The sequence below is a fragment of the Mytilus trossulus genome, chromosome 12 (assembly GCF_036588685.1).
Source record: "Mytilus trossulus isolate FHL-02 chromosome 12, PNRI_Mtr1.1.1.hap1, whole genome shotgun sequence".
NCBI classification, from domain to species: domain Eukaryota; kingdom Metazoa; phylum Mollusca; class Bivalvia; order Mytilida; family Mytilidae; genus Mytilus; species Mytilus trossulus.
Genome location: NC_086384.1, coordinates 32,216,247 through 32,241,406, shown reverse-complemented (window position 1 = coordinate 32,241,406; position 25,160 = coordinate 32,216,247). Strand labels below are relative to the sequence as shown.

The window sequence follows — 25,160 nt, the reverse complement described above, 5'->3', positions numbered from 1 at the left end:
TGTTTATTATTGTAGAAATAACATGTCAATATATTCCGAAATTCAAAATGTCGGCTTCCTTAGTTACAGACAAGGAGATAGAGAATTTTACGCTTGCTGTCATCCAATCAGAACAATTGTTACAAAATAATTGCATTAGAATTTATAATGGTTTACTTTAATAAATTGTTATTTGGATGGAGAGTTGTCTCATTGGCACTCACACCATATCCTCCTATATCTATAAGACATTCTACATTTGTTTTTATACTTATTTATTAAGAAATATACAATTAACAATGATAGTTTAAATATTTGTTTTTTAAATGTTTGTGGACTTAAGAAAAGACTATTGTCTCCTGATTTCATTGACATTTTGCTTGAACATGATATCTGTATTTTTGTTGAAACGATGTTAACTGATTTAGATAATTTAAACTTACCAGACGATTTTATTTATGTCACAAAAAATGGGAAAAAAATTAAAAAAGCATCAGGTGGAATAGTTGTTATTTATAGAAAGAGTTTAGAAAAAGAGTTGAATTTCTATAATACTGAGAGTCAATTTGTTTTATGGTTTAAACTTTCGAAATCAATTTTGTCACTTAATTTAGATGTAATTTTTGGTTGTGTTTATGTACCACCTGAAAATTCTAAGTATTCTACTATAGAAGCTTTTGAAGAATTGGAAAATGAATTGAATATCCTTACAAACACTGAAAATAGTTATATTGCCCTAGTCGGCGATTTTAACTCAAAAACTGGGTCTTTACCCGATTATATTATACCTGATGAGTCAGTTGTTAGTATGTTTGATTTAGATTGTGATGCTGATATATTAGATTATTTGTATGATTATGAGAATCTGACTCGAAACAAAATCACCTTACAAAGAGTGTCTCAGTGTACATGTAGACCTAATTAGTATGGTCATAGACTGTTAGAGTTGTGTAGAAAAAATAATTTATGTATTGCAAATTCAAGAGTTGGATCAGATAAAGATTTTGGGGAGAAAACATGTAACGATTCAAGTGTTGTTGATTATTTAATTATTTCATCAATGCTCTTCCCTTTGATTGTTTATTTTGAAATTGCTGACTTTATACCGTTATATTCTGATTGTCATTCTTTTATAAATTTTAGACTTCAGGCCACATTTAGTAAATCAGATTCAATTGTTATCAACAATAGAAATGATAAAACTTTTGTCAGGTGGAAAAGTGAACAGAAATCTGAATACGTTGATCGAATTCACAATGATCCTGAAGGTATTTTGACCACTGTTATGAATAAACTGGACGAATTGTCCGTAAATAATGATGCAACTCAAAATGATATAAACAATATAGTTTTAGATATCAGCAAAAATTTTAAAGATGCGGCAGCAGAAACGTTTGGGAAGGTAAATAAACATAAACATTTTTACAAACATGAAAATTCATAACCTTGGTTTAATAGAAAATGCTCGATGAGTAGAAAAAAAGTTCATAAAGCTCGAAAGAGATATAGTTTTTTGAAAAATGCTGAAAACAGAAGTAAAATGAGACAAGCTAGTAAAGAACATAAAATAACATTAAATAAATCTTTTGCAAACTATCAACAGAGAGCTGCTGATGAGTTGCGTAACATTTCTAAAAAGGACACAAAAGCTCTATGGAAAATCCTTAATAATCTAAATGATAGTAAAAAAAAAGATAACAATGACGATATATCTCTAAAAGCATTGTATGATCATTTTAAAATACTAAATGAAACTGTTGAGACAGAAAATGATTTCGAACAAGATTTGGAATTTGATACTCTATCAGACGATGTTGAGTTATTTTTAAACAGTCCAGTAACAGAAGATGAAATTAAAAAAGTTGTTTCAAACTTAAAAAATGGCAAAGCTTCAGGTAGTGATGAAATTTTAAATGAGTATATAAAGAATACAATTGACGATTTAATGCCAATTTATGTTAAGCTATTCAATTTGATTTTAGATACTGGAATTGTTCCAGACAGTTGGTCTAATGGAATCATGATTACTATATTTAAAAATAAAGGATCAAGATCTGATCCCGAAATGTACAGAGGAATCACTTTGAATTCATGCTTTAGTAAAACTTGTTCTGCTATGTTGAATTACAGGTTAAATAATTATGCAGATCACGTAGACCTGATTTCAAAGTCACAAGCAGGTTTTCGTAGAGGATTCTCTACTGTTGACAATATATTTGTATTGTATTCTTTAATTACTATATATTTTTCATTTGGTAAGAAGCTATTTTGCACTTTTATAGACTTTAAAAGCGCTTTTGACACTGTATGGAGGTCAGGATTGTGGCAAAAAATGCAAAAATCAAACATTAAAGGTAAACTATTTAATGTGATCTATAATATGTATCAAAATATAAAAACATGTGTCAAGAAAGGAAATGAATTTTCCGAATTTTTTATATCTCATACAGGAGTAAAACAAGGTGAAAATCTATCACCTTTTTTATTTTCTTTGTTTCTAAATGATTTAGAAAGTTATTTTGTGGAAAATAATATAGAAAGTCTAAATAATATTTCAAAGCTGTGCTTGGAATCATTGGAAATGTATGTTAAATTGTTTATTATACTGTACGCAGATGATACTGCGCTATTGTCTGAAAGTGCAGAAGGATTACAAAAAGCCTTGTATGTTTTGAAGAATATTGTAAAAAATGGAAGCTTAAGATTAACACAAGCAAAACCAAAGCAGTGATTTTTAGTAAAAGGAAAGTAAAACGAAATCAGAATTTTATGATATATGGTGAAAAAATTGAAATAGTTGATTCCTACTGCTACCTTGGTGTACTTTTCAATTACAACGGTAGCTTTTGTACAGCACGAAAAAAACTTCTTGTTCAAGCACAGAAGTCTTTGTATGCTCTATACGTGTATACGTAAATATGTGTATTCCCGTCGATTTGCAGCTTAAACTTTTTGACTCATTGGTTAGTCCTGTTTTATTATATGCTTCAGAGGTATGGGGATTTGAAAATAAAGAAAGCATTGAGAAAATTCACCTTCAATTTTGCAAAAACATTTTGAAATTAAGAAGCAGTACACCAAATTATATGGTGTATGGGGAACTCGGAAGATTCCCTTTGGAAACCATTATTAAACGTAAAATGGTGTTGTTTTGGAATAACTTGTTATCGGAAAATAACAAGTTATCTTCCATTATGTATAAATTAATGCTCAAATTACATTTTCAAAACCCCACAAAATTTAAATGGATTACGTACGTTAAATCCATATTTGACGAAAATGGAATTAGTTTTATTTGGCAAAATCAACTTCCATTGGATAAACTGGGATTAAAGAACATTATTTCACAAAAACTGAATGATCAATTCATCCAACATTGGTTTTCACAAATGAATAACTCTTCAAGAGGTGCATTTTATTCATTTTATAAAGAGGAATTTCGTTTGGAAACCTATTTGATAAAGTTGAAGCTGTGTGACAGGATTTATATGGCAAAACTCAGATGTTCAAATTTAAAAATTACTGTAGAAACGGGAAGATGGTCCGGAATTCCAAAAAATGCACGAATTTGTCATCTTTGTGGAAATGGAATAGGGGATGAATTTCATTAACTTTTTAAATGTCAAAAACAGGAAATAAAACTGCTTAGAAATAAATATATTCCACAATATTATACTGCAAATCCAACGGAGTACAAATTGAAACAGCTTTTAACATTTTGTCATGTAGAACTTTACAAAAACTTAGCAATATTTTTAAAAATTCTTACACGATACTTGTGATTTATGTTGGTTTTTAGTTGAAAGTTATGGTAGTTTGTAAATTGACATTTGCTATATTTTCTCATGTATGTAGCATTATTATGTTTAGTGTGAATGTATTGAGTACAAACATGTGTATACGTGTATATATGATGTCCTCTTGTACACCTATGTGTCTGAGGTTTATTAATAAAGTATTGTCTATTATTGTCTATTAACTGTTATAACAATTATCTATTCAATAAAACTTAGATTTAACTTTTTTTTTTGTCAACACCTATCTTCACATTCAACGTTGGACCTTCAGGGTACAAAATTAAACGTGTTGTGATATTTCCACTTATAATTATTCGATAAATAGACAAATTTCTAATTAATGTTTTTTATAGATGCATCCTTCTGTACTATACAGTTCTACAAATTTAGTTTTAAATCGATATTGAATCATGCATGGAAAAACGGGTTTGGACCAACCTATAAGGGAACAAAGATTCTGTTATGAGGAGCATCTAAATTGCACGCATAATCCCTTACACCAAACAAAGCTGAACTATTGGTATAAGTATTTGGTAAACAAATCAAAACAATAAAAACCTAAAATTGTCTAATAAATCATTACAGTGAGGTCAAGGTCCGATGATACCGACAAGACAGACATGTTGAAGTTGCAAGGAACTTATATATAAAACATAGTAATACAACAACTCAAAGAAGTGAGAAATTCACATAACAAAAAAAGGCTGAACCGTGATATGAGGTCAAGTATAATGAGCAGCCGGAAACTTCGTCGAATAAGGTATATGCATACAAGGTATGAAGCATCCATGTTTTTCCTTCTGAGATATAAAGCTTTACACAAATGGTTTACGCTACGCCAACATATAGTAATATATGTGTCTCGCATACTGCGATTTCCGTCGGGCGCAGGCGTGCCAACAACTATAAAACACATTCAAAATTCTAAATTACCATTTTCATTTTAGTGTCAAAATATAAGTATACCTATTATTTTGGGCACTCAAAGCTGAGACTACTATAACTATGTGTTATAGTAGTCTCAGCTCAAAGGAAAGACAGGCAAAAAGCGAAAACAGTAACCATGACCAATGGTACCAGAATTTTGATGCAACAAATTGTGGGTTTAAAAGATCACTTGTTCCCTCCGTTTAATTATAAAGAGAATAAGAGTAACTGCTATAATAAAACAAGTTGAACTTATCAAAAACAAAGGCAACCAGATGCTTCGCAGGGCGTAGCTTTATACGACCGCAGAGGTTGAACCCTGAACGGTTGGGGCAAGTATGGACACAACATTCAAGCTGGATTCAGCTCTAAATTTGGATTGTGATTAAATAGTTGACACAGCATAGGTTTCTGACACAGAATGAATGTGATCTAATGAACTTAAAATTTTTGTTTTCTCTTAGAGCAATTCACTATGCTGTTCAATATTAATCCTCTCAAAAAAATGTTTGAAGAAATTTTCTTTTTATTTATGAAATTTCATATGAGAAAAATTGAACCCAATTTTTTAATCACATCCCCCTTTCCCTTATTCCAAAACTAATCTCAATTAAAATATTCTAATGGAGTTTGCAACAATAACTACTCATTTAAATACATCATAAAATATTAAGATGTAAAAAAAATGCTTGTTATCACTGAATGGTAAAGATTATTTAAATTTATCAGTTGGTAGTAAAAAGTGAATATACATTGTATATTGTATATAACAAAGATTTAAGTTGATTCTGGACAAAGAAAGATAACTCCAATTAAAAAAAAAAATTTGCAATAAGATATTTCTTGCTTACTATTTTGGACAAAGAAAGATAACTCTAATTAAAAAAAAATTTGCTATTTCACAATATTGTGAAATTATATATTTCTTGCCATTGCACAATTCTGTGCAATTGTAAAGACTTGCTATTGCACAATACTTAATATAATAATTTTAGATCCTGATTTGGACCAACTTGAAAACTGGGCCCATAATCAAAAATCTATGTACATGTTTAGATTCAGCATATCAAAGAGGCCCAAGAATTTAATTTTTGTTAAAATCAAACTTAGTTTAATTTTGGACCCTTTGGACCTTAATGTAGGCCAATTTGAAAACGGGACAAAAAATGAAGAATCTACATACACAGTTAGATTTGGCATATCAAAGAACCCCATTTATTCAATTTTTGATGAAATCAAAAAAGTTTAATTTTGGACCCAGATTTGGACCAACTTAAAAACTGGGCCAATAATCAAGAATCTAAGTACATTTTTAGATTCAACATATCAAAGAACCCAACCGATTTATTTTTTGTCAAAATCAAACTAAGTTTAATTTTGGACCCTTTGGACCTTAATGTAGGCCAATTTGAAAACATGACCAAAAGTTAAGAATCTACATAGACAGTTAGATTCGGCATATCAAAGAACCTGAATTATTCAATTTTGATGAAATCAAACAAAATTTAATTTTGGACCCTTTTGGTCCCTTTTTCCTAAACTTATGGGACCAAAACTCCCAAAATCAATACCAACCTTCCTTTTATGGTCATTAACCTTGTGTTTAAATTTCATAGATTTCTATTTACTTATACTAACGTTATGGTGCGAAAACCAAGAAAAATGCTTATTTGGGTCCCTGTTTGGCCCCTAATTCCTAAACTGTTGGGACCTGAACTCCCAAAATCAATACCAATCTTCCTTTTGTGGTCATAAACATTATGTATAAATTTCATTGATTTCTATTTACTTAAACTAAAGTTATTGTGCGAAAAACAAGAATAATGCTTATTTGGGCCCTTTTTTGGCCCCTAATTCCTAAACTGTTGAAACCAAAACTCCCAAAATCAATCCCACTTTCTTTTGTGGTCATCAACCTTGTGTCAAAATTTCATAGATTTCTATTAACTTAAACTAAAGTTATAGTGCGAAAACTAAGAAAATGCTTATTTGGGCCCTTTTTGGCCCCTAATTCCTAAAATGTTGGGACCAAAACTCCCAAAATCAATACCAACCTTCCTTTTATAGTCATAAACCTTGTGTTAAAATTTCATAGATTTCTATTCACTTTTACTAAAGTTAGAGTGCGAAAACTAAAAGTATTCGGACGACGACGACGACGACGACGCAGACGACGACGCCAACGTGATAGCAATATACGACGAAATTTTTTTCAAAATTTGCGGTCGTATAAAAAGTAAAATCACAAAAATACTGAACTCCGAGGAAATTCAACTAGAGGCTCTAAAGAGCCTGTGTCGCTCACCTTGTCTATGTGAATATTAAACAAAGGAAGCAGATTGAAAATTGACTACAAAGGTCAATAACTCCTACAGGGGTCAATTGACCATTTCGTTCATGTTGACTTATTTGATCTTACTTTGCTGAACATTATTGCTGTTTACAGTTTACCTATATCTATAATAATATTCAATATAATAACCAAAAACAGCAAAATTTCCTTAAAATTACCAATTCAGGGGCCGCAACCCAAAAACAGGTTGTCCAATTCATCTGAAAATTTCAGGGCAGATAGATCTTGACCTGATTAACAATTTTACTTCATGTCAGATTTTCTCTAAATTATTTGTTTTTTGAGTTATAAGCCAAAAACTGCATTTTACCCCTATGTTCTATTTTTAGCCGTGGCGGCCATCTTGGTTTGATGGCCAGGTCACCGGACACAATTTTTAAACTAGATACCCCAATGATGATTGTGGCCAAGTTTCAAATAATTTGGCCCAGCAGTTTCAGGGGAGAAGATTTTTCTAAAAGATTACTAAGATTTACGAAAAATGGTTAAAAATTGACTATAAAGGGCAATAACTCCTAAAGTGGTCAACTGATCATTTTGGTCATGTTGACTTTTTTGTAGATCTTACTTTGCTGAACATTATTGCTGTTTACAGTTTATCTCTATCTAAAATAATATTCAAGATAATAACCAAAAACAACAAAATTTCCTTAAAATTACCAATTCAGGGGCAGCAACCTAACAACGGAATGTCAGATTCATCTGAAAATTTCAGGGCAGATAGATCTTAACCTGATTAACAATATGACCCCATGTCAGATTTGCCCTAAATGCTTTGGTTTTTGAGTTATAAGCCAAAAACTGCATTTTACCCCTATGTTCTATTTATAGCCATGGCGGCCATCTTGGTTAGTTGGCGGGGTCACCGGACACACTTTTTAAACTAGATACCCCAATGATGATTGTGGCCAAGTTTGGTTAAATTTGGCCTAGTAGTTTCAGAGGAGAAGATTTTTGTAAAAGTTAACGCAGGACGACGACGACGGACGACGACGGACGCCGGACGCCAAGTGATGAGAAAAGCTCACTTGGCCCTTCGGGCCAGGTGAGCTAAAAAGGAAAGTCCCAAATGAAATGACAAAAACAAAACCTCACACACATCAAACGAATGGACAACTGTCATATTCCAGACTTGGCATAGACATGTTTTTATGAAGAAAATAGTGAATTAACCTTGGTTTTATAGCTAGCTAAACCTCTCACTTGTATGACAGTCGTTTAGGAGTATCTTTTCATTAAATGAAATTGACAGGTGTTTATCTATGTCCAAATCTACTAAATCTATTGGAAAGTTACAAATCTAGATAACAAAAAAACACTGAGGGACTCACATATACTCAAAAAATATCAGGCCCGGTATTGTTGATAAGACCAGCATTTCCTGTCATTTAATCATCAATCGTCAAGCAAATTCTCACTCATTCAAAATGTCAGTCGGTAAAAGGATTTAACAAACTGGTATAAAAAAAACTTTGATGTCATTTATGTATTTTTAAGGATGTATGCATCTCATTCACACTTCCCTGGGCAGTTTCTCATTAACTGAAGTATTGTTTTTAATTGCTAAATGAATGCTGGTAATTGTGAAGCAAAACTGGAGTAATCTTTATCAGACAATGAAAAATTCAAACAAAATTTGGTTTGTAAATACCAAGTATGTTATTCGGATATTGTGTATAATGAAGACTGATGCTAATTCATTTGATTAGACTTTCAATATTGGAACCATAACTTGGTCATTAATTTTATAGTAGAGACCAAAACTGTTTGCTAGTACCAATCCTTCACATTCCTTAAATGTGTGATTGTTATATTACCAATATTCTTCACACTATCAAGAAGCAAGAAGACATATTGTTGACTGAATTTTTCACATTTAAAATTCTCGATAGCTTTATTTGAGGAGATTAACTGAACATGTAGTCTAAAAAGTAAAAACACAAAAATACTGAACTCCGAGGAAAATTCATCAAGGAAAGTCCAAAATTAAAAGGCAAAATCAAAAGTCCAAACACATCAAACAAATGGATAACATCTGTCATATTCCTGACTTGATACAGGCATTTTCTAATGCAGAAAATGGTGGATTGATGTACCAATTGTCTTATTGACAGCAAAAAGTGAAGTATCATTGGACTTTGAAGTAAAAGCTATTGTTACATTTTCACTAATTCTTTTTTATCCTTTACTGACCTGTTGGTTAATTTTCGAGAATTTAAATGTCTCAAATGGATAAATATCATATAATGGCAGTTTTTATCTGATAGTTAATTTCTATGTATGTTGCATTCTCGTTTGTTTTTTGTTGCACTAAAGTGTTTTGTTTTATAGTTTTCCTCTTACAGTTGATGAGTTTCCCTCGGTTTTGGTTTATTAAACCAATTTGTTTTCTCTTAATCAACTTTTGACTTTTGAACAGCAATATACTACTGTTGCCTTTATTTACACTCAATACAGTGGTAGATTCTATATGCACATGGGGCATACTAGTCATCAGTATTATATCATCTAGTCGTAAGGGCGGTGGGTACTATTAAAACATAAAAATGTAGGCATTCTATTTCTATAAAATGTTTATTGGTTGTAAAGTTGTATATCTTGTACAAATAAGCCAATAGCTATATATAAACTAACAACTGGGTAAATATGAAAGACTATCTATGGTATTGCAAGTCGTTGCTAGTGTAAAATTTATGATTGACAATTTAGACAAAATTAAGTTGTGTGGGTTTTTTTTCAACTTTAAAAAACCAACAAATTAAAAAAAATATTGAAAGGAGGATAACACATATCAAATGTAACATGAAAGTAGAATTTCTTTTTGGTTTGGTAAGGTAAACAACATCAGGTGGTAATAGCATCTACATATGCTTAATATATGATATTTAAATATATTCCAAAACACTCTATATGTATTTCAAAATTAAATTGTGCCACTAAATTTGCTTTTGTGAAACAGTAAGTCAAACTATATCTAAAACAACTCATAAATTTACAAATGAACACTTTTTTTTAAACTGAGAATTACGTTCTTTATCAAAGATTTTTAATACCCAAACAAACAAGTGACTATATGAGAATATTTTTCTTCATTATGATGTATATATTCTAGCTTTATCAACACATAAAAAAACTTCTTAAATGTAAACTCTTTCTTTCCTCAAGTCTGCAATAATATCAAATGGATCAGAAGAGGTAAACACAATTAAAAAAGGCACATCCAGGGGGTATCCCCATTATAATTGAAACATATTTTTATTATTACTGCCACACACGCTATTTTATTTGAAAATGCAATCTTTTATTCAATCTACTATTATTTCCATTAAGTTTTTAAATCTTTTCTTTAAATCGTCGTTTAATGGTCAACACATTATATGAATAAAACCTACAAGAGAACTTTATATATTTTCAAATTATAAAGTACAAAGGTATGCAGGAATCAAGTTTTTTAATTGATATTGCTTAGAAAAGAATTTTCTGAACACCAAAAAAAAACAATGTTCTATTCTGCAGTCATATTCTTGATACCATGACAGTTCATTATTTCAATTATTTAGCAAAAAAAGAAAGTTCATAATATCTTTTATATAGTAAAAAAAATCCTATCAAGATATATTCAATCAAAATCAAAAACAAATCCTAATTAATAATAAAACCAAACAAGCAATATATTAAATAAAACTAAAAATAATAACATCTCAACATGCTTTGTCTAAAAATGTACACTTTATCTCAGTAATACAACTCATACCAACCAACCTTATATTATCAATGCAGATTAAGACTTTTTTTATATATGTATTTCTGGTAAAGAAATAATGTACTACTGGTATGTCTCTTTCGGTGATAGAGGTCTGACAAAACTTTAAAAAAAAAATCAGATTTTTTTTTTAAATTGTTACTAACACCAGAATGCCTAGTTTATACAATCATATGTTAATAAAAATAAAACTGTTTTGGTTATCTTTGCTTTACTTCCCATTATGGCAATACAGATTTACATAGGACTCTGTTCATTCAACTAAAAAAATAAGCCATTTCAGAAAGAATAGGCATTAATTTTCAAAAGCTGTTAGGATTTGTATCACCTTAAAACAAATACCATACTTGTAACTTAAATTTAAAGTAATTCATGACATACAAAGATTTCTGTAAGAATTTACACAAAATGGCTTCTGATTTTATCATAATCATTTTACAGACATGTATCATCATTCATTCTCTTTAATATATATAAAATGCATTAAGTATGATATTGATAGAAATCTATGTAAAACTACATATTTATTTGCATATTCTATATACATAGCACCATTTATTTTCACATGTTTAAATAAACTAAAAACTCTATATACTATTAAATAAACATACCAAACTTTCCAAAATAAAGCATGTTCAAATATCAAAATGAAGCTATTTCACAGGTGGACTGACATTTAAAACAAATTGGTAATTAATATGAACGATGGTATCTTGCTCTATCAAGAGTATTAATTCACTTTTTTTTTTTTTTTAACTCACAGGCACTATCTGAAAAATAGTTTAAGTACTTTGTCTTATAAAAAGGAATAATAATTTTATCAATTTGTTCCTTCAGAAATCCAGTTAAACAACTGAAAACAACTTTGGGGTGTAGATCAATTTGGTAAAAACCTATTTGTTCACACAATTGAAAGCAAAGTTTAGCTTCATGGTACTAGACTCAAAGTCACGTTACCCAACATATTACTGTTACACAATAAGCAATATTCAAATATGGTACCAGGCTCATAGTCACGTTCTCCAACATATTGCAGTTGTACAATAAGCAATATTTAAACAGGCTCATAGTCACGTTCTCCAACATATCGTAGTTATACAATAAGCAATATTTAAATGAACATTTGGTGTTAAAGTTAATATTTCATAAAGAAATCCCAACAGATAGCTGTAAATTAATGCTGACAATAAACCCACATACATGTGTTATATTAAAATAATGAATGAAAAGTGTGAATAAATATACAGTATATGTACCATGCAAAACATTTACACATCTAAAAAATGTGGAAAAAATATCAGCAGTCACTAGGTGTGCATATTTTGCAATATCTAAAAAAAAAAGCACTACTTTTACATCAAATAAGATGTATTATTCCATGATTACATTTATCATTTTTTTTCATTACTACAAATATAATTAAAATGCTTTACAAAAAAAACACATTTTCATTGTATATTCCACTTTTTTCTGTTAACATATCTAAAACAGTATCTTTAATAGTTCTTCTAAGAATACGTTAAAAATGATTGTAAATATATCTGATCTTCATTTGTATTGTCTATCAATTTAAAAATCCTAGCATTGGTTTTCTTAAGAAGTGGTGGTGTACCATGGTCTTCTACGATGCCAACGAATCTGGTACCCAGAGTCTACACGGATCTTGATGGAGGCAGCTTCAGCAGCACGAACTGTTTCCTTCACAGCTTGCATCAGATTTTGGGCATTACCAACCAACATTTCAGTGGCTTCTTGATCCTCTTCAGAACCTATGATCAAAGAAAACTGGTTTTAAAGTTTAGAAACAAGAGTGGGTTTTTTTCCCCAAAGTTTTCTACATAGAGGCAAATTCCTATTTACAAAAATTGGTCAATTATAATTAATAGATTTTTTAAGGTCGAATTGTATTGCTTTAGTGTTTCAAGTTTAAAAAGTGCTTAAATCTAACACTTCATGCAAAATGTGAGAAAACAACAGTAAAATACACCTGTTCTATAGCTGATAAACAATCTCCAAGCGATAATCTAAGACCACTCACTGACTGACATCAAAGAGGTGTTGCTTGTCTATAAGAATTTATCACATGTTCTTCAAGGTGGCCAACATTAAATATAACTGAGAATTATTTACAATTTTCTTGGAAATGCACTTCTTAAAACTTCTAAATGATAAATATAAGAAATTTAACTAAAATGATTGATAAATTCATGACTGAAAAAATTAATCCAGGGGAAATAACTCATAAGATTTATTCTGAGGTATTTAAACTGGACATTCCTATACTTGGAAGTTAATTTTTGCACAAAGTATTTTGAAAAAGAGAAGAAATCAATATTTATATGCTATTATCTATATTTTGTTAAAACAATTGATCTAAAATTGTCTTCATGAAAATTTATCAACTTCTATAGAAGAATTTATTGTCCCCAAAGTAATGCAAAGCAAAAGACTTAGAAATACCAGGCTTTCATAAGTCTGTCTGTTTGGTCTTGTAAGCACTATCACATGTTAAATTCTTGCAAGATTTTTTATCAAACTTATATCAGAGGTTTTTATCAGTAAATATAAAAAAAGAAGATGTGGTATGATTGCCAATGAGACAAAGGTCCACAAGAGACCAAAATGACACAGAAATTAAAAACTATAGTTCACCGTATGGCCTTCAATAATGAGCAAAGCCCATGCTGCATAGTCAGCTATAAAAGGCCCCGAAATGACAATGTAAAACAATTCAAACTAGAAGACTAACAGCCTTATTTATATAAAAAAATTAACAAAAAACAAATATGTAACGTATAAATAAACGACAACCACTGAATTACTAGTCTTTGATATGCTGGAAAACCAGTGCTGATCAACTATTTTGAAAAAAAGTTATGCCCCTTGGAAATATGAAATATATGGAATTTTGTGTTGTTAGCACTCACATGTGTATAATTGTTGTTAAATTTAAATCAAACTTATATCAAAGGTTTATATCAGTAATTAATTAAACAAGTTTGAAAATCTGTTTTTTTCTAAACTATTCCCCTTTGACAAATGAAATGGGAGCAACATAGGGGCACATGGTTCTTTTATTTCACTTGCAAAACGATGGTTTTCATAATGCAATTTTTGAATTTCGAATGTGATATTTCTGAATTTTTTGTTTTTTATATTTATTGAGTCAAGAAAATATCAAAGCATTTGAATCTAAGAAACCTTTAATATAAATTGATAAACTTAAAACTGCTTCAGAATTTTCCACTTGAGTTTCTTATAGGTTGTAATAAACTACATGTCTAAGATTAATTTCATATAAAAGCTTGGTTCTGTTTAGGTGTAAGGACTGTGTACTGAAAGTAAACATTAACTTTGAAACTCTTCACTTTTTTTCACCACAGAAAAGTAGAAACCTACTGTTAAGGAATTTCTTTTATAAGGACTTGGTTTCACAATACAAAATGTGTTTTTTTTTACTTTATATTATACAAAGCCGAATAATATGTGTATCAAAGTAAAAACAATAAATGAAAGATAAAGATCTATATCCTTTTGATCCAAATAAGCATTTTTCACAATTGAAAATTTAAAGCTTTTTACATACATACACTGACTTTAAATAAATAACCACTTGCAAAATTGTTCCATATTTGCAATCATTATACAATTATTCACCAAGCCCAATATATATAATACTCATTCTTATATGAAATGGTATAAAACATACTCATAGGAAGATGCAGAAATGGGCAATTTTTTAATCATTCAAAACAAACAATGCATGTATAATCTTGATGAAGACTTATTTTTGTTAGTCAAAGTATAGAAATATTTAAGTACCACGGCCAAGTCAAAACACAATGCATCATGCTCAACAACAAGACAATAGACAAATCATGCTGTGCCTAGCAACTGCAGTTTTAAACATATACAATGATATATGTCCCTGCTAGAGATCTTCAATTGGTTTTATCAGCACTTAATTTGTTTGAAATATTGTTGATTCATCATTATTTGCTGGATACCAATTTTGTGGATTTTGTGGGTACAGGTGAACCAGGAATTTAAATGATCAACAAATTACAAACTTCTATAGGCTTGTATGCAAATTTTGGTAAAACAATGAAATCAAATATTTTAGAAATTGTAAATTTTACTAAATCCACTAAAATTGGTACCCACGTAAAATAAATCAATCCACAGCATAATTTTAAAAATAATCAACATGCTCTGCAGACAATACAGACACATATAAACCATAACCACACTAAGTATTGATAATTATTCAGGGTTCTACAATATATATATCAATATCTAGTCATTGTTTTTATTTCTTTTGGCAGAAAATTGAATTATTTAGTGTGTGAAACATTTACTACAAACCGTAACATCAAGAAATTTAACTCCCATTTTCCTGCATAACTTTGCAAAATTTAATTGTATAAAAGTCCTACACTATCATAAAAGTATTTGCATGAAATATGAAGTAAGTTTTTTTTAAATGATAAGAATGCATTTGATTAATGAAATATGTTATTCTCTTATCCCAACAAGCAGCAATAAGTAAAATTAGTCAAGTTATTGTAGAAGCCTGAGTTCTCCATATTCTCCTTTATCTAATATTAAATACATCACTTGTGGCTTAAACTTACTGGATTCTGTTTCCATGGCAACAGGTTACAGAAGCAGGCAGAAATAAAAACAAAACAAAAAAGCATATATTAGTTGTCAATCAATACAAAGCTATGTACTTTAATGATAAACCCAGCTGTTTCTCTTTTTAAATTCTGAAATACTTTAATAAAATTTCAATAATTTTACTATTTCAAAATAGACAAAATTTAAATTAATCTAATAAATGCAATGGAATAAGTATTGCATTTATTAAAACTTATATGTAAAATTTTGATCTCATTAAAAAATTAAATTGCTCAATTTTTTTTTGAAATTCATGTGAATGGACTGATAATTTTTTTTAGTTCAAAAATATATAATTCAACAATGAAAAAAAAATGTGCATTAAGTCTTGATAGTAGGTTTATCATTAAAAGAATTGGCAAAATATTCATCATGCATTTAAGAAAGCAAAGGCATTGTGTCATTAAAATTGTAGAGCTTATTGAAAGAAAGTAGTCATCATGATGCTTAATATGCAATGTTGGTTAGTAACATTTGTATTGTCCTGGGTCAACATTCGGGTCAGAGGATTTCATTAAAGAATTAAAAAGCATTAAAATATAAAATTCATACACTCCTGTTCTGTTCATAAATAAAAGACATAAAATATTACTTATTATATACAAATAAGAATATGATATGGAATAATGGCCAAATAGACAATTACTCCACAAAGACCTAACACTAAGAACCAACACATAAATTGGTCAGTTCATAATTTTTTTTTGATTCAGACAAAATGTTTATTTTGATAACTATTTACAAATATTTTCAATATCCAGCAAAAGTTATACCATTAAGATTTACTTTATGAAAACTTTTATGGTACTCAACATTCTTACCTATTTATGGTTTATACTACCATCCACGGTTTGTTCAATATAATATATATAGAAAGTGGAACCAAGAAAGCTTAGCAAAGCTTTTTAATCCAAAACATTTTAACCCATGCATTTTCGTATTATGCATCTTTTGCTCTGACAATATTGGATCTGAACATTCCTGATAAGGATGATTTTTTATCTACTCAAAATGATCATATTTTTTAAATTTTACAGGGAAAAAAATACATATGAAACTCAGGAAGTTGGGATTTTATATTTGTCTGGAATAGTTGGTTCTTTTGTATGTCAATTCCTAACTCATATTGATTATAATAATTTAATCAGTGCTATCACATCAATCTGGAGTCAAATCATGTGAATATCAAATTAGCTAAATATGAAGGAGAAATCACACAACTTAGTTGTTTTCCTTATCCCCTATTGTCTTTGTAAAACTTGGAAGAGGGGAGATGATGTAATAGGAAATGACACCCACAAGATTTATTTGTTTTAAGACTTCTTCATAGGAAAACAAATAATTAAAGGTCATATCAAAAGCCAGCATCAAAACTTCAGAACAACTTTAAACATAGGACTATTTGTATTAACCTAAACCTCATTTATTATTCACTATTTTGTTTATCAACTGAACTTAAGCTATTCAAACATTTGTAAGGTATTAGAATCAATATTACTGGAATGAAGCAGAATAATTCTGGTAAATTTACCTTACATTTACCATGGTCCTACCTGAAATTTTTTTGTAGTTTTAAAAATTCAAATAAATTTCATAGCTTTGAAAAGAAAATGCCAAGTGATCCAATACTTTACTGATAGGAATGATACTGAAGGTATTCCAGAAAGAATAACAACAAAGGGTACCATGTTTACTGTGGTCTATAGTTTGATCAGATCATAGCAATAATTAGGTCAACATATCATATAAATACAAAATTTGAACAGTAGGAACATATTTGAAAACATCACATCACAAGGGTTAGTGGTGGTCATTATAACGTGCTGGGAGGAAATTCACTGGTAAAAACTGCATTCATTGGTCAAATCTAAATCATCACTACTGACAAACTTTAGGAAAAATCTCAATTATTAGTCATTAACTACAAGTCAGGGTCATCCCATGCTAAATTAAATTTACCGCAAGATATTTCACCACCGTCTGGGGCTGGTACAGGTTCTATGGTAGAAATAAATCATTATGACATTTTCATGGGATCGACAGCTGTAAATGTTTCCTTGAAATACAGTAAAGGACCTAATGTTGTATTTGGATATGCCTGCTCCTTACTTGCAATGCTTAAATCTCACATAACTCTCTTAAATATCACTGGGTTTACTTATTTTTTTTCATTAAAAGTATACTAAAGGTGACTGATTCATTACTCTAAAACGTGTTATTTACAAAAACAAAATTCTGATGATTATTTTTTCTATCTTGGTTATAAGTTTATATGGTTAAATTAATAGCTGAATCCATACAATTTTCAAAATATCTTATTCCTGTCTTTTTTATTTTCTAGATATACTATGTTACCTGACACACAGAATTTTATGGGAACATCATCTATACTTACAATATATAGAACATGGTCAATTCACAGCTTAACTTAACAATACCTACACTGCCCTGGTCAAAAGAAAGTTAGCAGCAAAACAAATGTTAAACTTCTAATGTATAACCAATATTGATAAAACAATTATCAATTTGCACTACAGTATGTATATAAAAACTTTGCAAAGATTTAAAGTTAATGTAAAAATATTAAAAATGAAGGTAGGCTGATGATAAATAAGTGTATACCTTGTGCTCCCAACATGGTTGCCTTCACTGTTGATAAAATCTTTAGCTGGGTACCAATTGTAGGAATTCTCTCACAAACTTGCAATAAGTTCTGTTTAAAGGAAATACATCTATCTAAATATTTATCAAAGTTTAAAACAGGTCTAGATGCCATTACTGATATCAAAAACATTGATTAACTAATCACCGGCAAAATTTACTAAACTAAGAGATTCTTCTGGGATTTAGGTTTTAAATAATATAATGGTATTATAAACTTAAACAAAGGATGTTATTTAAATTATCTAAAATACTTTCATTTTGAAATTCAAATTGACAATAAGGTACAGAAAAGATGGCCTTATCTAGCTCCTCCCTCGTCAATATTAAGGTGAAATTCAACAATCGCTAGTTGCATGCAAAATTTCATAAACATCTTGACATATTGCTCTTTTATGATTCATAAGTAAAAGAAGTAATGTCATTTCACACAATATGTTAGATTAACGACCATGATATATGATTGTGCTTTTACATAGAAAATGATGATGGAAGTTTTTAACAACCTTGACTGGTATAAAGCCCTTGCACCATCAGTAGCATATATAATATTACCAGTCTCATCCTTTTATCAGTACACTCAGCGGCTAACTTCTGTGCCAGTTTGGCCACCTCTGTTGATGACTCAGCTATATTCTTAGCTGTGGCTATCAGATCCTTCTTAGAACCACCTTCACCTCTACAGAAATACAGTCAATTATTGTATAATGCAATACTTCCAATAGATAGTTTACTATTTCAATAATAATCATTACAAGTAATAAAAGGATACATTTCACATTGGAATAATGATATGTGCTACACTATGATACATGATTAAAAACAATTATAGTGGTACCCTATGATATATAATTCAAATAAAATATAATGTACAAATATAAAAGTGGACATTGCCAACATGAAAAGCTTTATGAACCTTTATCTTGTTCAAATATTTTTTCTGTGACATTATTTTTTTAGAAGTAAATGCATTCTAAGATTTCTATATTTCAAATGACAGTAATTTCTTCTCATAGCCTTAATGTTTTAGCATGTTTTAACTGTAATTTCATTTTATGCAAAGCCAGAGTTGAGAACAGACTAAGACAGAAAGAAAGTTTAATATACATTTCAATAAAATGGCCAATCATATAATAATCGATACAACGTATTAAGATGAAATATTTTCATTCTGCCATTCATTTTAAAGCATGTAAAATGTCTTTACATAATTAACAAGAATATATTTGAATATTTTTAAGATCTGACAGACTTTTTCTGCATCTCAAGCATGCTTAGATTTTGTTTACATTTTTCATGTATTTAGTTATTTACAAAACCACAGACCCACAGATGAATTGATTTAAGGTTTTAACAAGTATTGTGTTTCATGCATTAGTAAGATGATAGAATGTTGAGTCTTTGCATTGAAGTGTACAAATGACTTGTTATTTTTGCTGCATAGTTGATGAAATTACTTTTCAGATTTGTGGTCCAGAACTGTTGACAGGTGTATACCATATTTGTTTGAGTTATCATACAAAGACATTATCATGTAAGATATAAATACTGATTGTGCACCTGATTTTACACAATGCTATTGGTGTGTGCCTTATATACATCGTTTACACTAATCAAGATATATACTGTTTAAAATATTGCCTTCAGAAAATATAAATTACAGGGTATTTGTTTTCATGCTCATAAGGAGTATCAACTTGTGCTGTTTCCTGGTAAAATGTTTGTGACTGGAAGGAAAATCATAATCAAAGGGAAAGACTAAGAGAAAAACACCTTTTTAATAATCAAAACTTCTGTCTACCTGAAAGTTGAAAGGGTGGATTTTTAATTCCTTAAATGCAACACAGAATATTATAAAATGTATTTATAGATTACCTTAGCAGGGTATCCCAAAAACTATTTAACCAATACTGAATCAATGTATTGTTATCATCAATATTTGCATTTGCTGATTTCTTATTAAAAAAATTATATTAACACTTTGATAAATTTTGTGAGTCCAAATCTCTTTCCTGGATTTAATGTCTACATATAGTAATTTTGAATTTCAATTTTTCTTACAACCTGAATTACCCGGTATTTATATAGAATTTAAACAATCTTTATATATCTTTCAATATTCTGAGATGACCCATCGAAATTATTGATTCTTGAATATAAAAGTAAACAAATCACTGCATACTGATTTTATCAGTAGAAATGGCACAAAGTGAATGCTAAATTTGTAGCAAATCTGTAGGATCTTTGTTTGGAAGGATCAAACAGTCTGGGTTTTAACTATTTTTTTAACGATAGAAGTACAACAGGCTTTGATAAGCATCATGATTTTTCATCTGAGTGAAGAAGATATGTGTGCCACAGCTAAGAAACAAAGAAATTATGATGTTTCAATGCATATATGTTAAATGAGACATTTCAAATAGAAATGTTAATAGTAGATAAATGCCTGAACTGAAGAAGACTAAAGACTATCAATTTAACCTTTACCTTTCCCAACTGAAAATTATATATATATTTGAGTATAAGTACATGTACATACTAAAATGGTGTGATATAAATTATAGATAATTATTAAATATCAATCTAGCAATTGTTTTTGAATGTGAAAGCCCAATATCCAGTATTTATATGGTGTGATATAAATTATAGATAATTATTAAATATCAGTCTAGCAATTGTTTTTGAATGTGTGAGCCCCAATATCCAGTATCTCCTCTTACACCTGAATTTGTACTGAATTTTCAATGTCATCTGAGCATATTCATTCATAGTTTCTGATATTAAAACTTTGTTCCTACTTTTCAACTCAGAGCATTTAAAAATGTTGTGTAAGTCTTAAACACCTCAAAATAAATCTTCTTTACTTAATGAAACACATTTTGAAATCAACTCTACTTATAACCTTAACTTTTACTTTTAACTTAAACTTTTTCTGTTTTGATAAGACCAATATATACATACAGTATAATTATGCAATGCCCCAAGGTACACCCTTAACCCTTCATCCCTGAATCATGATCTATAAAGTATTACCTGACCAACTGACTAAGTTTGGCCATAAGGAGAGCCATTCTTTTGGCTGCAGCTATTATCTCATTATCTTTACTTGACCACTGCTTTGTCTCCATATGGAGGGCACGTGCTGCCATCTACAACATAAAACAATATATGATCATTACACTGAAATTTTAGGTCTTGTGAAATAGCGGTGTTTTTTTCAAAATTGAAAATTTGTAAATGTGATTTTTGTAAAAGAAACAATATATATTGAGAAGGCCGTCAGTGACAACATATGTTCAGCCATTGGCCTATACAAAACATATGCCAACAATAACAACTTGTTAGCTTTTAAATCATGTGTTTTCTGCATGTATTTCAATCGTTCAATTTCTTTGACTGTGGTCAGGGTGAAACGTCGTTTCAGATATTTCCTCAACATCCTTTTGTTTTTATAAAGGAACATAACACTGTTACTAACCTTGTTTTGAAATAAACCCTGCCTACTAACCTCGTATAAAATATAGTCTCCACATGGTCACTCTCAACCAATGATATTCCTATAAATGTATAGGAGGTAAGGTAATATGCAATACTCACCATGATGGGTTGATTAGCCTGTGGGACAGGGAAATCTTCTTCATCATCTGTATCAGGAGGTGGGGGTCTGGCAGGGGCAGTCTCATGAGGCAGTGGTGGACGAGGTGGTATATCCCCATCTGAAATTAACATTAAATGAACAATCATTTGTCAATTAAATGCTGTTCAACTTCAGTCCATTTTAGTCAAATAATAAAATTTAAAAAAATATTCCCTGGCTGATAAGGTATAATAAGCCAGGACTTATCACCAATCATAATAGAAATAAATACAAAACAAAAATAATTACGGAGCATTTTTTTTGTCAAAACTATCAATTTTACTACTATCACATACTGTACATGTTTAAAATATAATATACTCCAATATAATTCTAAAATTCACAGAAATTAACATCAAATAAAACTTGACATGAAAATAAATATAGTTGAAAATAATAAATCGCTATTAGCAGCCAATTTGTTTAAATTTTAAAACTATATGTACTCTTCCCTCATATATTACTGTCTTGCCCAATAATAATTCATTTGGGTGATATGCATGCAACAATTAATTTGACAGATTGCAAGTCCTCTATGAAATGAGATCAAACAGAACTTCTAATTGTCTAATTGACTTGTTGTATTTGCCTACCTGTCTGTATATCATTATAACAGGGCAAATGTCCATCATGTTTTCATGGGCAATGTCATTTGTTAATTAGAAGACAGATATACATACAAAAGTTGCATAAGATTCCATATATTGTGGTATTGTTTTTATGTAACTTTTGAAGTACTGAATACTGTAAATTCAGAAATTATTGCTTGCATTTATTATTAGGAGTTTTCAAGAATAAAAAAAATGCCAGTTTTATTATTGTGATTTCTAAACAAAGTGCAAACATGTCTATATTTCAATAATCAGAATGAGGGTACTTATCATTCGATACTTCTTAATTTACAGCAAATCAAATTTGAGTTTGAATCTCTTAGGTAGGCATGAATTTAACAGCCATCGCCCATTGAAAATGCTGAAGGCATATGGACTTAGTTTTCTTTACTGTCCCTACAATATGTAGCATGTTAAAATTATTCATCTGATTTACCCTTTCATGAAAATGATTGCAGAAACACATGTGCTGAACCTTCAACTGCTATCTCATACTATATATAATGTAATGGTCCACCAGTCATTTTCCTTATAATATTATGTTACGTTTTTGACTCCTCTGTATAAACTAATTTACTAATATATTGTCTAGTAACTGAAAAGTTAGCAGTATGGAAGATTTATGATTTGGGAGGGAGAAAGGAAGAATTCATTATATGCACTACAATATGTTCTACTGTTAAAAATAATAAGTAAATGTCAATATTTGCCTTCAAGTACAAATGTATAAAACGAAACATTCACAAAATTTAAACAAAAATTAATTTCAACCAAACACCTTCTTTTAACATCATGCAAAGTTGTTATGAACAACATACATCAAGAAGCAGCAAATTTAAAGTCTTTGGTTTTACTGAGCCTGGGTTTAAACCCAGGACATCCTCCACTCAAGCGCACCCTATTATGAGACTACATAGTTTGTTGATATTGGTGTATATAAAACATAATATATTACTTGTTAGATACCAATTTTTCGTGAGTTTCATGAATACAGGTTTACCACAAATTTAAATGTTCAACAAATGGCAAATTTTGTACAGGCTTGACCACAGACTTTGGCTAAACCACAAAATCATGTGTATTTCTAACTTCACTTCATTATGGATAAGGAAATGCTATTTTAATTGAAAAATCTGGATAATTTCTGCCCTTGGTCCCAGTTATGTTTACATTAAAAAGCCCAAATAACATGCCATGCTTTTGAGAGAAACTTATAGTTATTTACACATTTATACTGCAATCAACCTTTCATCCTTACTAATAAAGATTTGTGGTATGCTGCTTCTGTTGCAAGCGAACCATAATGTCAAATTACTGTATATTTCACATTTCAATTTGGGGCCCTCATTACGGCCCATGATAAAGTCATGTAAATTTTTTTCAAAAACAAATTCAAAGATTGGGATGGATGGAAAAAAATGTACAAGTTTGATTGCAGGATAGAGTCAATTACTTTTTAGTGTCTCTAAATATTAGCTGTATTTGTACTTGGCTTAAAACAGACATAATAGCTCACTGAAGCTAACATTAGTCATTACACCTTGTTGTAGCCTCATACAAAAACAGCTGATACCTAAACACACTAGATTTAAACAGTTATTGTCTATATACTGGACCAGACAGTAGATTAAATTACAAAATATGATGAATTTTCAGAAGAAACAACTGCATCATTCTTCAAAAAATTTTCATTGTGATTTGATAGCTCATATTTTTTCTTCTACATTTGTATTAAAGTTTATTCTTTGAATTCAACTTAAAATCTTCAAACCCAATATATAACATTATACATTTTTAAGAAGATTCTCTCAAAAAACAACAACAATAAAGACCCAAATCATCAGCATGCTAAGTTATCCTTATTAAGTCATTTAAAAGTAGCAGTTATTGGGCTTCATTGATATCGTTGTATAACAGAAATTTTTTCAAATGCTGTAAATTTCATTCAATTCAATGATCAAGTCTACTGAATGATTCAAATGCAATAACATTTTCTGCAATCTCAGCAACAGTATTATTGAACATTTTCAAAATAAATCAATTGTCACATCACCTACAATTTCTCACATAATTAGCCAATTCATAAAAGTTCAAAGATTTTCAACGCCTATAAATTAACACGGGTAGAAAAACAAAAATGTTCACCCACCTGCACAATTTAAAAATATATTTATGAATGGAACTCGGAAAACATGCATTTTTTTACTAACTGAGTACCAGCACATGAGGTTTAAGTATAAACACATTTAAGTTTTATTCTAGGATCAACAATTGGTCAGTACCTGCTCATGTAAAAATTATAAATGACTAGTTGTAGCTAGAATTTAAGTGCTTAACTATTGTATAGGAAGCCTAGAATTTGCTTTTAAGACAGTACAGTATCAGGTCCTAACCCTTAACCATTTACAATAGTAGATCAAATATAAACATCTGTTTACATTTTTGTTCCTCGACTTATAGAATCCCTTTCTTTTTTTATTGTAGTTCGTGTTTTGGCAATTTATAACTTATTAAAGTTTATTGACCAACTACTGTTATATAATATTTATAGTTATAAAATTAGTATCTTTTCATCTAAATAAATATTGATTCAACTTTATTGAACCATTGAGGTCCCTGGATAATGATTAAATCAGGTAAAAAAATCAAATCAGAGCGTTCTGTCTACCAAAAAAGGATTTTCTAGCTCTTGTTTTTTCTTTAAATGAAATTGTTTATAGAAAGATTTAACAAGCTAACCTATTTTTTTGTC

General features: G+C 29.7%; 2 protein-coding genes across 2 annotated transcripts in view; one reads left to right on the top strand and one right to left on the bottom strand.

Moving 5' to 3' along the window:
- The first annotated feature begins 391 nt into the window (after positions 1-391).
- Positions 392-2,710, top strand: LOC134692369 (uncharacterized). The gene is made up of 4 exons (XM_063552821.1): positions 392-828; positions 1,123-1,381; positions 1,583-2,159; positions 2,595-2,710. The coding sequence occupies exons 1-4, from the start codon at positions 392-394 to the stop codon at positions 2,708-2,710; spliced, it is 1,389 nt and encodes a 462-aa protein (XP_063408891.1).
- Positions 2,711-12,253: 9,543 nt separating this feature from the next.
- LOC134692368 (vinculin-like) overlaps positions 12,254-25,160 on the bottom strand; it is a 34,708-nt gene continuing 21,801 nt past the window's right edge. Inside the window, exons 16-21 of the mRNA XM_063552820.1 lie at positions 21,758-21,876; positions 21,194-21,309; positions 18,716-18,839; positions 18,122-18,212; positions 17,459-17,497; positions 12,254-12,588 (exon numbers count right to left, since the gene is read on the bottom strand). Of these exons, the coding sequence (XP_063408890.1) occupies positions 12,413-12,588; positions 17,459-17,497; positions 18,122-18,212; positions 18,716-18,839; positions 21,194-21,309; positions 21,758-21,876 (665 nt within the window). The 3' untranslated portion in view covers positions 12,254-12,412. The remainder of the gene's footprint in view (positions 12,589-17,458; positions 17,498-18,121; positions 18,213-18,715; positions 18,840-21,193; positions 21,310-21,757; positions 21,877-25,160) is intronic.

Coding starts and splice junctions, on each gene's coding strand:
- LOC134692369 (XM_063552821.1), top strand. CDS start 392: ATGTTAACTGATTTAGATAATTTAAACTTACCAGACGATTTTATTTAT. Junction 829..1,122: donor GCTGATATATTAGATTATTT/GTATGATTATGA, acceptor TATAAATTTTAG/ACTTCAGGCCACATTTAGTA. Junction 1,382..1,582: donor CAGCAGAAACGTTTGGGAAG/GTAAATAAACAT, acceptor AACTATCAACAG/AGAGCTGCTGATGAGTTGCG.